Source organism: Gallus gallus, chromosome 5, assembly GCF_016699485.2.
Source record: "Gallus gallus isolate bGalGal1 chromosome 5, bGalGal1.mat.broiler.GRCg7b, whole genome shotgun sequence".
NCBI classification, from domain to species: Eukaryota; Metazoa; Chordata; class Aves; order Galliformes; family Phasianidae; genus Gallus; species Gallus gallus.
In genome coordinates this window covers 15,965,050-15,979,434 of record NC_052536.1, presented here as the reverse complement: position 1 = coordinate 15,979,434, position 14,385 = coordinate 15,965,050, and the positions used below count along the sequence as shown (strand labels likewise).

Sequence of the window (14,385 nt, the reverse complement as noted above, 5' to 3'; positions counted from 1 at the left end):
TAGATCCCAAACGTCTGGCACAAGGTTGGTGATAAATGACAAATGAGCCACAAAATAAAGCATTTGTTTCCCTACCTCCCCAGCAACTTATTTCTGGGAGTGCCTAATTTGAAATATATGCAAAGCCAATTTTGAAAGAGCTGACAGCTCAGCACATTCTCACTGTACAATTCTTCCAATGTTTTTGAAGTTGAACACAGTTGAGAACTCTGGACACTGCTTACTTCACCACTGCTAGGACTGCTAAGCAGCATGGAAATAAAAACTGGGGCTTGGAACAGGCTGTGCATCACAGTACTGCTGCATGTTGGAAATTGTTTTGTTGTGCTTTTTGTTTTTTTGTTTTGGTTTTTTTTTTTCAACTGCAAAGTTGTTACAAGACATATCTCTGAATCACAAGGAAATGCATAGAGGGAACACGTAAAGTCCCATAGATATTTCATCAACATTAGAACAAGCACAAATACTGAAAAGATTACAAACATCTACTCTTTCCTCTCAGCATCCCAGGAATTTTGAGACTATAAAAATTAAAAGTTGTAAAACATGAGGGAAGTGGGGGGGAAGGAAGCAATTGCACCTCCATCCACCTCACTTAGCTAGAACAAAAAAATGGCTGCAAGATACAGAGCAGTAACCACAAATAATCACAGAGAACACCATCACTCCTAAAAACAAAGACATTGCAAGCTGCGCAAGAGCTCTCCAAAAAAAATCATAGTTGGAATAAGCTTCACTGCTTCATTATAAAAATACAAAAATTCCAGTTAATTTGACTTGTGTTACTTCCACTGATAGTCACAGAGATGAAAAAGACCATGTATAAGCCTGGTCTTAATGAAGTCAATGGCATTCAAGCTATTTTCAGCAGATCTTATTTTCATCATATTTTCATTGTGACTGACCCAGAAATACTGTGACCCATGTCTGGGACATTCCCTGACCTAAAAGCAATGGCAAGAATTCAGCATAGACAAATTCTTATCTGGAGCTCTGAGATAAACTAGGGTGCTGTGCATACCTCAATGAAAACTTGCTCATGTTCCATCACCAAAGTGATCTCCAAATTCCTTTTGCTTACTTTCAAGCCTGTTTGCTGATATCCTATAAACTTTGCTGAGGAAGCTGACTTCTGAGTTGGCATAGTTGAACTACACAATCCAAACAAATAAGAATAGCTCCTCTATGCAAGAGATGATTCTTCCCAGAGCTACTGAATTATATACATTCCCACACTATTGTTTTTATCTCATTTTCACTATTCTACTAAAAAAAGCCTAGGCCAATTCCCATATGAAATCACACAAATACAACATACAGATAGCCTCTTTACATTCTCCATTCTCTACACCTCTCCTCCTTTGAAGGAGGAAACAAACAAAAAGAGGCACAGACAGTTCTTATGAAAGCTAAATGCCTTCCATAACAAAACACCAAAACTATCTGTTACATACTGAAGATAAGCAACATCAAGTCTGGCCTGCCAAAATTGCCCTTGTCAGTACAAGATGAAATAATACAAATTTTATCATAATTGTACTTAAAAAATGCAGTAATATGCTTCCCCCCCCCTCCCCCCCCCAGGTCTTTAAAATCACAGTATTTTAAAAGTTCTAAGGCAAATCTTTAAAGACATCACTTAAGTACTGCAGCAGATTTGGAATTTTACTACCAACTGGGATGATGAATGAGCTCTTACCTACTCAGGCCTGAATTTTCAAAGAAAGGTAAAGCATTGAGTACTTATGGTTTCACAGCTAATTCCCTGAAATGTTTTCGAAACAGTAAAATTTCATACTGCTCGTTTTTATGATTAGTGTTGTCCTGACAAATGAGTAACAGTTATGCAAAAGGCTTCAAGGAAAAGTAAAACGTACAGTAGGGCTGCCGGTCTGGACTTAAGACTTGGATGTCCATGGGAGAATACAAAGCAGATAATATTTCTCTCCTCTTCTCTCCTGTCCGTTTGTTACAGGCATGAATGGAACGTGTCTGCCAGTCCGTCCAATACAAAGTGTCCCCAGACAACGTCAATGCAAATGGATGAGTAAGACTTCCTTCAACAACCTTTTGCCTAGGTGAAAGAAAGGGCAAGGATTAGTTTGCATTGCTTTCACTAGACACCCTTTAGGAAAAAATAAAACATAACTTTTTAAAACCTCATATAGAAACTGTCATCTTTTATTAACATCATTGAGCCAGGAGAATCATGGTGATGAAAGTGACAACCACACTGGAGCATAAAACAACCTTTTACATTAATCCAGAAAGAACTCAGCCCAAGCAAGCACACATCTGATATTTGCATATCTTTATAAACTATTTTGCTTATATCCTCCTGTACTGCATGTTAAAAACACTCATGATTGCATTATAAATTCCTTTTTCTATGTCTTTCAGTTTTTATAACTTGAAAATTAGTTTTCTTCACACATCAATTTGAAAATGCTTTGAAATAAACCACAGTTATCAGCAGCTACAGTAGGCCAAACTCAACAATTAACCTCTAAGGTTGTGAATGAAAGAAAAACACCAGGTTTTAGCAACCATTAAGTCACTTCACATCAACATGCCCCTACAGAACATAACAGCAAGCACCTTCCAAATGAATAGTTAGCTATGCAAAAATGTAGGAATGGCAAGTCAGTGTGCTCCTCCAATTAAAACTCGCCCTCCCCCCCATACTCATTTGCTATACATGACATCTTTGCCCAGGACTTTCACATTTGTGATTATCAATTGCAGCCAATTCTTTCTCAGAGCAGGAAAATGAAGAAACAACTTGAGGGCCATTTGTCTGCCTCACAACAGCCCTGCACAATACAAGCTGACAAAACACAGGTCGTCCATCACAAAATCCAGGCTCTTCAAAGCCATATTCTTTGAGCGTTCTCCCTAAGGTAGCAGTCAACAGTTTGTCTCCTGTCAGTAATGCTTTGTTTAAGACTAAATACTCGTGATAAATATAAATCAAAAGCACTTCAGACATTTTCAGATGGCATTCAGCTGCACTCCCTTTCTTCCTTGTATACATATATTCTCACATTTGCTATAAGTTGAACCAAAAGCCACAGAACACGTGAAATCTCCAATGCATTTTCTAAACGAGATCCAAATTCATACACATTGCAATCCGTGTAGCTTAGATCCAAGAGTTTTGGAGATACCCACTCGGTAAAAGCACACTTGACAGTTTCTCCATCAAAATAACATGAATTCAGTTTCCACAAAAATTATGCATTTTAAGTGTGTACAAAGGCATTCACACGGCCTTCTAAACCAGACTTCTGAGGCAGCAAAGCAGCATTCAAATAAATCAGTATACAACTTGGAGAAGCCTTTAACTCCCAGCATCATCCTGAAGGAAAGCAAGGAGCACGTTTTTCTTACACCTGTATTCCAATCTGCATTTGAGTTGTTTCTATAGATGAAGCTAATAACAATAAGAACTTGGGAGGGAAAGGTTCATTTTGTTTTTTAACCAGCATAGTTAGCATTTGCAGTTGCTGAAAGTGGAATAAAAAGCACTCAGAATTGTTCAAATGCACTGAGACATCAGTGATGCACACATAGAACAGATTTAAAACAGACCGGTATATGCAAGCATTTTCACACATGCAATAGGGAAAAACAAAGGTACTATTATTTTTCTGTTTTCCAGATAGAACATTAAAACTGCTCTAAAACTTCTGTACTTCAACTCATCACTACCTCTTTCACCATTAAACACCACAGAACAAACGGAATTACTCCTTTTCCATTCTCCCCTTTGCTACTGCCCTTTTTTTTTTTTTTAAACCAGTAACAGCAGTGGCTGTAGTTGTATTCTAGTATCATAGCAGCTGTTTTCCCACCATATATTGTCCCTATTTCCATCATTCTTAGGTATCAAGTCTCCCCCTCTCCTGTAATTACATTCCAGCTGACATGCTTGGAAACTGAATCTTGCCAATGTAACAGGCAGATTGCCCCGGTAACATGAATTCACCATGCAGAGTGCAAATTTTCTTCTCAACTGAGTTTTGAAGTACTGAAATTGTGTTAAGACTTCTGTTGATAGCTCTGTTTGAAGCTCATTTGGCTGCGTGCTTAAGAACCACAAGCAACCTCCCTCCCACAGATCCATTTGCACGTGAAGGTCAATTTTGTTTGATTGGTTCATAATTCATGATAACTTTGGAATTATTGAAGTCTACTTTGTCAGCAGGACCTAAGAGTCCCAGCTTCATAGATCTCTTAGATTTCAGATGACAGCAACATATGTAAGAAGTGTACAACAGTGAGATAATTTTTCTAATGCAAAATAGTACATGTATTATTTTTCTTCCTAAAGCACTATTTCCTTTCTAGTAAAATACAACACTGCATGGGGGGTGGACACACACCAATCTGTCCGAAAGGCCAATGGCTGGGATAAATGCACTCTTTTTCAGGTGGTCTCCCTCTACCTAAATACGAGCAAAATACATTCTACTTACACATTACAACTCCAAATTTCTACACAAACATGCAAGTAAAGTTTATTACATTTTAATGTGCATGAGGACTGTGGGATCAGACTGGAAAACTTACACTCTGTCACCCATCCCTAAACAAGAGAAACATATTCACACTTTATTGTACAAAAGTCTTTTAGATATAGAATTTTGAGACAGCATTTCCTTTCTGTGAACCTGCACGAAGCCTTTGAGCTCCCACTCCCTTGTGTAAAGGCCTCTTCCCTTGTCTATACTTCTGACAGTCACTTAGTACTTGTCACTCACCACAATGCCACCATTATCTAGCTCTTACAGAGTGCTCTCAATAGAACTTAAGAGCGTTTTATAAAGGATGTCAATATCGTTATGCACTTTTATGAGTGTGAAAATCAGGCATGGAATGCGACTGCAAAAAACTGAAAGATATCCATGGAAAATACAGTGTTATCTGCTGGGGGAGAGGCATACAACATAGACAGGAGTAGAAGAAAACACCAAATTTCTATCCATACTGAATGATTGCCTAACAGAGAAGTTTTAAATGTTCTGAAATAGAGTTCATGTTCACTACACAAAGGTAACTGCTATCTCCAGTTGGCCTCAGGGTGCTGCTGATACACTGGGGTAGCAACCTTCTGACAAGTCACAAGTCAACACAGCACTCTACAATAACATTCCTCTCCTTCCCCAAGGTAGACTTATTTAGAATGGATAACAAAATCTCAGCATCCAAAGTTGTGTTCCAAGATAAGATTCAATTATTTACATAAATATCACTTCACTCCATAAATATAGTGCCATTCTTTTAAAAAGCAGCAAACTATGTGAGCAGGATTTCTGCACTATGAGTTTGCTATCCACGTAACCTGAGTGCACACTTAAGCCTTTCTTAAACATGGAAGTCTAGGATCCAAACAGGGGGGTAGGCTGCATTTCAGAAAGAATCATTCTGGTTGCTTCACCCGACCAGACCAAACAATTATTAATCACATAGGAATCAATTGCAGTGTGGCGTTTGGTATACCACTGACTATTCAACGGGCTATGTGAGGACCAAAGCTGGATCAGAACACAGGACCTGCCTCCTCAGTGGGAGGTTTCACTGGCAAATGGCAGATGCCCTTCAGAACCAATGCAACCCGTCCACTGAACACTGCACAGCTTAAAGTACAAACTTGAACGTCCAGGCCTGGCCAGTCTGTAGGGTTATCTGTGTCATTCTTTAATAGCCAAAATCAACAGGGACACCTGGACAGAAGCCTGCACACTTGCATACTGTGTTTTCTATCAAGCCTTAGAAAAATCTCGCTCAGAGTCTGAAATAAGATGAATTTGGGTACTTGTAGACATGCCACAAAGCACATCTTTGGACAGGGCCAAGGACAGGTGTCTCAACATATATTTCCTGTTAAAAAAAAAGGAGAATAAAATGCCAAAAAATTCCCATAGCATTAGTTGAATGTTATATTGCCTGGGGCCAAGGACAAACATCTCTTATTACTTTGAAGATAAGCAAGAGCCTTAAAAAATTTTGTGCAAGAGGGCCATGAACTATCTATAGTAAAATAACAATACAAAAATCCTTAAAGACAGTTTTATAGCATGCGAGCATTCTATTTTTACAGAGCTACCAACAAGTGAGTTTACCATTGTAACACTATAATGTGATGGAAAACACAGGAATGACAGCAGGGTAGCAGAGTCGCAGGTTGCAGCAAGCAAGGATAAGCCCAAGCGTGACAGCTATAGATGCAGAAACAAAAGAAAAAAGCTTCTCACCTTCAGAAGGTCTCAGGTAGGCAGGGATCTCCAGCAAGACACCCCTTGCCTCCACTGCCAACCCTTAAACAAGGTCTGGGACGGGGTGGATCCTAGCTCCACCCCTTCCAGTCACTCAGGCACATTGCATGCACCTGAGCTCCCCTGGGTTGGCCCTGCCTTCCCACCAGGTGCTCAATCACTGCTTCAGGCTATGACTAGCATTTCTGCTACACCAATGAACAACAAGGTATAAGCATTATTCTAGATTACTGAAAAAAGTCTTGGTTCAAAACAAATACGGGGGTGAGAAACAATTCACACCATATTATTGACTAAAGGAAACTTACCTAAAGGAGCCATCCAGATTTGCTCTATGAATGAAACTCAATTTCGCATCAGCCCAGTAAAGTTTCTGCTCATCAAGATCTATTGTGAGTCCATTTGGCCAATAGATATCTGAATCAACAATTATTTTCCGTGTGCTGCTGTCCATTCCTGCCCGTTCTATTCTGGGTGTTTCTCCCCAGTCAGTCCAATACATGTATCTAAAAAAGAAAGCAGAGATGCACAAAAATAAATCACAATGTACGTTCATTAACATAACACAAGGAATAGCAGCTCTCTGTAATGTTCTAAAGTATCTTTGATTTTGTTTCTTTCATGTTGCACCATACAGTGGTGCATACACACAAATATATATTTCCCCAAGCACATCAACATACAGGAATTCAAATAGCAGTTACAGAAGGTGCAAAAAGAGTCCTTCATGAGAGCACATCACAGAAACATTGCTTCTGCATAACGCGGTACCTCTCCAGCTTTGCAGAGCTCGTGCTTACAGTTTTTGTCATCTAGTTTGTCTCAAATCTCCTGAAGACGACAGCAATGGCTATACAACCATGCTAGGAACCACAAAGGTCAACAAACACGCTTTCTGAGCACACACACACACAGGTTGTGAAGACATCATGGTTTCTTTTATGAAAGAACACTGCCTTCTTAGAAGAAGGAAGCAATTAAAGTGTTGTCCCTGCTATCATTTTTGTAGCAGCTCTGTAGCCCCTCCACAGGCAGCTGGGGCCATCCTCTCAGCGAAGCAACAGCAGTCACAACAGCTATTCTCAAGTGCACGTCCCTCAGAACTCAAGCTTAAAATGCTCTGATCTCTGCAGGTGCTGCACCCTGCTCCAGCCACAACTCCAGTTTTAGCATAGTTATACCATACAACAAGATTCTTCTGTCCTACACCACAGCATTAATTTAAACCATTCTGATCACAGAAGCATATACATCACAGTTAACCTGTTTATCCCACTGGAGAGTACAGCATAAACAGAGAGAAAGGGCTCGCTTGTACCACAACACACATACATTTGAGCGTGGGAGGGTAAAATGAGGAATTTGCCAGACGAAATGGTTAAACTTCCATACAGACGAGGCCTTGGGCTTCTGACTGACAAACTGAGACAGCTCACCTGAGGCTGCAGTGTGTTTCTGTCCCCAAATGCCTTCCCCAAAACATCTCTCTTCCAGCAGCCAGTACAGGCCAACTGCTCCTGAAGAAGCAGAAGCAGGAGCTAAGCTGCCACAGAGCACAGGCCGATGTATGAATGTAAATTGCCACTCATTTTGGTTTTCCTTAACAGGTCAGGCTGTAATTTGTGGCAGTTCAAACTGTGTGGTGAGGCAGCTATTGACAAACAATTAGAGAAGGGCAGATACTAAAGCAGCCATCTATACAACCAGCTGGAGAATCAAAGAGTATAGTCTTTGTATAGTCATTGCTGGTCAGGTCACTTTCCAATGAAATCAGTTCTCAGATTTGGCACAGCTACACTAGCTTCAAGTATGCAAAGAACAGCTTGAGACATCTCCAGAAGAATGAAAACGGACAAAAAGGGCTAGACAGAAATGGGGCCCAGCACAGCTGTCTTAGCATCAACAGTTCTTCCTCCCGGAAAACAAATCCAGGATTCCTAAACTGAAATTTTCTCTTAAAACTTCAAACCATAAAGTGGAGAAGAAAGAAAACTCTACAACAGCCTCGTAACACCAAATTCACTGGAATGCCTTCAGTGGATTCTAGACAGGACATAAATTATTAAAACAAACAAATGCAAGCAAAATACACAAACCATCTTACTCCAGTGTTATCTTCCAGATCCATTCAAAAACAGTAACAGGTTGCTCAGTGAACTTCCATTACCTTCCTTGCTCTGGTTGCTTAGCAGTATATGGTTCCTTCTTACAAAGTGAAGGATCTGTTCAGAGCAGTCTAAAATCTTACTGCTGAATGAAGGAAATCCCCGTCATCCAAAGGTGACTTTGGGCAATATATATAGGTTGCTCTGAAAGTAATACCTCCTATTTATTCCCATGAAAACTGTAACAGATATTAAGAGCACAATAATGCTATTTGATAGAGCAAATTCTCTGGTGCAAAACACCAGTTTTCCGAAATATACGGTGGGTATGGTAGGACAGTCCAGCCAAGACAGGCAACATGCTCAACAGTCTTCAAACTGGTATGGGGCCTGGTGTTTTCACATTGCAAGAGAAACACTGTCTCTTGCTCTGGAAGTTCAAGCCTTCAGCTTAGTCAGTGTCACGATGTAATGGCCAAAGCTGCTGGTTTGTCTAGGTTCCAGGAAATTCTTGAAAGGATCACCCTTTTGTACCCCAGATGGTCTACTGCTGAGGGCTGCATCTTGAACTTTTTCTTCAGTTGAGAAGAATGCACATGTTGGCACTCCATGGACCGCTGTTTTGACTCATAGTGGTGAAATCACATTTTATGAGTAAACATTACTGGTGAGTAATGATGCAATCCAGGAAACTATCTTTGGCCTTGAGTTGGTTCAACACGTCCTAACAAACTTGCATACAGTGCTCTTTCTGTTCCAACGTTGCCACCATCGTTTCCAAAGCACTGAAGCTGATATTCAGTTCCGTAAACAGTTCCCTGGTTGCTATCTGATGATTCACATGGATGTGCTGATAGAGACACTCTCCATTTTATGGTGTGACAGCTGTGCATGGCCATCCAGAACGCAGCTTGTCTTTCACGCCAGTGCTGCCACTGCTGAAGTGCATCACTCACCACTGTGCTCAACTCCACTGTTAGGTCTACATAAATGTTCAGCAAATATTAATGAATGTTAATGTTGCCATTTTTTCCCCACATGGACGAATTCAATGCCATACCTTTGCTTCATTCACACCTTCATGTCCGACACCATTTTGTCAGACTGCCCCTCTGCTGCCATCTGTCACACAGCAACAAAATGTAATGGAATTTCAGCAGGAAGGCTCCAACTCTACTGCCACACCACCAACATGTTCTCTGATGTCATGGGTCACCATAAAATAGGAGGCATTACTTTTGGAGCAGCCCTCATAATTTGATTATAACAATATCACACTTATTCATGTACTTTAATGCGCAAATGCAGACCAAACAGGAGCTTATAAGAAAATTAGATAATTTTTATTGAGCATAATTTGGACCATAATTTTTAAAAGCAAAGTGAAACAGACAAAACTAGGTAAGTCCCACTAAAAAACAAGGATGAAAAAAATATCTAAGTTACCCTCCAACAAAATCCTTATCCTCGATTCTCTTATTAAAAAAAAAAAAACAAAATGCTTGCAGCTTGCCTTGAAGCATGACGTGATCAGATGATAAGAAGTAATAAAGAAGCCTGTAAGCCAGAGGGCCCTCATGGCTTTTCTACTGCATCAAAAGAGTTCCAGTTCCAAACCATCTCCCCTCTGCCCCTCAAAGCTGTTGCCCTGTTTCACAAATGATGCCTTCTCATGGGGCACACCCTTGGCTACAGAGACTGTTGGACAATACCAACACACTTGCCTTCACACATAATTTGCCACAGAAGAGCTATATCCCTACTTTTTAACTAATTAACAGGTAATGAGCTCAACCATTCAGAGGTCTAAAACAACACGACATAATCAAAGTAGCAGAAGTAGTAAGAAAGGCCAGCAGTGTAAAGATACATTTGGACAAGATGTAGACCCATCTGCACACAAGCAGCATATTCTCAGAGCACTCCCCTCCCACTTTGACTTTAACACAGAAAAGGTCATTATTATCCTGTCATCACCTCATCCTGATTGTAGTGTGTCCTTGCAATCCCATAAGTATTATAGAGCTGATCTTCCTGGAGAACTTTTCAAGATACGCTGAGTCTCCATCATCACCACGCACCTACTGATCAACAGTTTCACACACCTCACATATTCTCATGTGCCCTCTGGTTCATCTCATGAGAAGGCATGCCATCAGTAGAATAGCAAAAGCAACTCTTGGCTTCAGCTAAAGCTTCCTGCCCTTTTCCAACAGGTTTCCACTCTTTCGGCAAGCAGCAGTTGCTGAACTGTCAGGAATTTCAGCAAGTCAACACCATTCTTGGGATCTCTTAACACATCAGGACTAAACTGGGAGTTAAGACATCATTATAAAAAGAGATGAGTTGCAGCAGGGGATGGGAATCTCTGTTCTATGTAAGTCTATTTAAAATCTCACTGCTGCCAAATCGTTCTGGTCCCTCCCTGGTTCCTATCCCTGCTTCTGACATTAGCACCCTACAAGAAGGGATGATTAACTTTTGAAGCTTGTTATATAACTTCCCCAGAGAGAGCAGCACTACTTTCCACCAGCCTAGACATGCCTTGGACCCTACAACCAGCTAGCACAGTCCTCTTCAGCCCTCCTCTCCCACCATAGCACCCATCCAGGCTGTTCTGACTTCTTTTGGTCATCGCAAAGCACAGCACAACACTTGGCACGAAGCATTAATAAGGCCATAAAATGACATGTTCTAAATGAATGCTGTGTGGGATTTTCAAGAATGTACAGTGTCAAACTTTGCCTTTTTTATCCTCCTCTATTTTGCAACAGTGACAAAGGCAAAATGTAGTCAAGCAATGTGGAAAAACAGCCAATGCAGGGAGGCTTAATATTACCACTACTGTAGTCAGGTGAACAACAGTGCCAAAGGAAAGGGGTAGGAGGAAGAAGAGACAGCAAGAGTAGCATGAACTTCACACCAGAAGCAGCTAAAAGCATGTAACAATTCAATAGGAAATAGTTTTAAATTAGAAAAATCAATAATTGGGACCTGTGTTTAGTATAAATGTTCGTGTATATATATGCTCATTCATAGTTCAAACACCACAGGATACAAAATTCAGGGTAAGGAAAAAAAAAACAAACCAACACAGTTTCTTGATGTGATCAAGAGAGAGCCTGGCTTCAAACCTATCCTTGAAATAGCTCAGGGATCAAGAACATGAGAGCCTACACAAACTACTGAAATCTGCTTGTTTCAGTTGGGTTAATTTAGATCAAGATCCACGCTGGAAAGACAGTAGAGAAACTGAGTATTTTAGAGTGTCCATTAGCAACAGTTACGTCTCGCACTTCGCACCTTCAAAACACCGTTAGGACAGGAAGAGATGCAAATATCAGATAGTCCTGATGGTCCTGGGACGGGACAGGGCGCAGGATGTACAGAAGAACAAGAAACTCCATGTGGCTTCTCAAAGGAAAGTCAGACTTCACTGTCACAGGCCACGCACTACTGCAGTTGCACAATGGATGTGTTACGAAGAAATCCGAATTAACCTGACATTAAGAGAGTTTAAACTTGTTAAACTAATTCAGGAGCCAGAAGTGCTAAGCTATGTATTATTTCTGCCTTAAAAATGCACTCAATAGTCTACATTTCTTCTGGACCTTAGCAGAAACCAAGCCCTTCAAAAAAAGTCTAGACACCATTGTTTCATGGACAGCTGATGGTATTTGGACAATTTTCTTGTTTTTCAAATATATATTTATTTTTATAATTATTTTGCTGGCATCTAACACATTAACAAACTCCATTGTTTTCATTTCTCTGTTAAAAAAAGCTCAGAAAAGGTTTCAGGACCATTCACCAGGCTACGGAGAGGATGTCAGTCCAGTACTCTCCACGCTATTCAAATGCTCCCTGTTCTGAAAACCTGTTGAATACAGATATGCTGAATAATACTGGAGAGCCATACACACACACTCGGGTAGGTCTGGTCTTTTTTCAGTTGGGCTATTTGAGGGCTGAACAGGGAAGGGGGCTGGTTGGTTAAGAGCAAGTTACACAGTTCTAAATACCCCTGGGGCTACGGTGCATCGTAACACCTGAAGGAGCAAAAAGAGCCCAAACCACTAGTTTGCATCTTTGCCCACATTAGATGGACTGCATTTTCAGGGCTACGATTTGGCATCCCAGGAGTTTTGTATCCCACCTGGGTTGCAACAGGTCAATACAAGCATAACAACACTGAGGCTGTAACAACAAACGAAAACATCAGTTCCTAAAGAGCTAATAAAAAATGCCATGGTGAGCAAAAATCACTGCTAAGCAACTAACACAATTCAATACTCCTACAAATAAAAAACAAACAGCACTTGAGAAGCACAGAACAAAAAGCAACCCTGGGACAAATTCCCTGGTTTCTTTATTCAGTTATTGAGGGAAGTTTAAGTGTCATTTATTTCTTAACCCTTACTAGGTTTTATCCTTTGACACCAAACTTTCAAGCCAAAAACTGCAGGGTTGCCAGGGAAGAAATCAGCATCTAACAATAACTTCACAACAGTTCTGCCAATTCTGCCCCTAAGCTGAACACTAAAGAAACTAGCAGGAACCAAGCAAAGCAGAAGCCAAAGCATCATCAGTGAGAAGACAAAAAAATTCTTCCTTCTGTACACACAACCACTAACAGACTATCAAATCCAAAATCCAGTAGCCAAAAGTGCTAGAATAAATAGAGCTCAAAATCCCATCACTGCTCTATTAGTAACAGTTAGCACAGTAGCTGCAAAGCTTCACTACGGAGGTTACTAGTAAGAAGACAAATAGATGCAGTTTAACTGCAGTCAGCAAGTCACTGGACTTCGGCACATCCTTAATTACCGCAGTGAACTGAGGTTTAAACGGTGTTTCAGTAACAACAGAAGAACGGGACTGAAAGCCACCTTGCAAAACAGATTATAAAGCTGGTGAACTGCACTCCAGTGGCCTTAATTTTAAAATTCCAGGTGCAGGAGCAAAAACAGGATGAAGACCATATTTCCCTTCAGCTTTAAAGCCGCAGGTCATTTCTTATTTCCTGGTACCTCATCCCCTTGGTCATCATATTTGAAAAGATTACAAATCACGGCCATGCCCTCAACAAGCACCAATCGGCCGTCTGAGCTGGAAGGTATCACGGCCATAATAAAAAGAAGTCACATGGGCTGAACGTTTTTTCCACCTTCCCAAAGGCAGTAGGGTTGCCAAATCTTATATAACCCGCTTACACAAAAGGGGCCAGTGGTACAGATGATGTAAATCAGCACTGACTTCTCCAATTTCAAAGTTCCCAAACTTACACAAGCCCAGGGCAAAAACCAGGAGTTCACAGGAAATTGCTATGAAGTTTAGAATCCGGCACATTTAAAACTTACTTCCCCATCCCACTGCTTAAGCTACAAAAACTCGACGGCTAAATGAAATAGTGCCAATCATTTACAGAAGGAAAAAGAAGGGCTGCCTTGCATAGTAATAAGTTGCAAGTTACTTACTGAAGTTGCCTCCTTTTTCCTCCTCAAGGAGCATGCTGTGCAATCTAGATGATCCTCACAAGCATTCTATTTAGATCTTCCTGCTACAGCCCATGAATATGCAGGCAACAATCACAACTAATCACACCATATATACACACAGACACATATATACATACTATCTGGCAGCTTGGAATGAAGACAAAACATAGCAGTCTATCAACTGACCAGTACTCAAATATTACTGCAATGAACTGCTTGCAAGGAAAGAGTGCACACCTTTCCATATGCTTACTTATACAGAAAGGAGTAAGGCATCACAGTTGTTTCTCAAAGGTAAGCAAGCATTTATTCAACGTGGCTTCAACAGCCTGTTGAATCCTGAAGAAGTCAGGTTACATGACACTATGAAGTCAAGGAATCCTTGGGGAGATGGTGCAAGTAATTCAGAACCCCCAAGAAAACTTCCAAGTACGCTGGAGGAAGGCAGCAGTAGAGAGATACTTATAACACTGCTCAGGGGGGCTTAAGGAAGAGAATTTGTAA

At 40.6% G+C, this 14,385-nt stretch overlaps 1 protein-coding gene across 2 annotated transcripts in view; it reads right to left on the bottom strand.

The window, feature by feature from the left end:
* The window catches only part of LRP5 (LDL receptor related protein 5), a 134,355-nt gene that overhangs the window by 81,073 nt on the left and 38,897 nt on the right, over positions 1–14,385 (bottom strand). For both annotated transcript variants that reach the window (NM_001012897.2, XM_040700872.2), the window contains exons 3-4: positions 6,587–6,784; positions 1,878–2,074 (exon numbers count right to left, since the gene is read on the bottom strand). In NM_001012897.2, the coding sequence (NP_001012915.1) occupies positions 1,878–2,074; positions 6,587–6,784 (395 nt within the window). The remainder of the gene's footprint in view (positions 1–1,877; positions 2,075–6,586; positions 6,785–14,385) is intronic.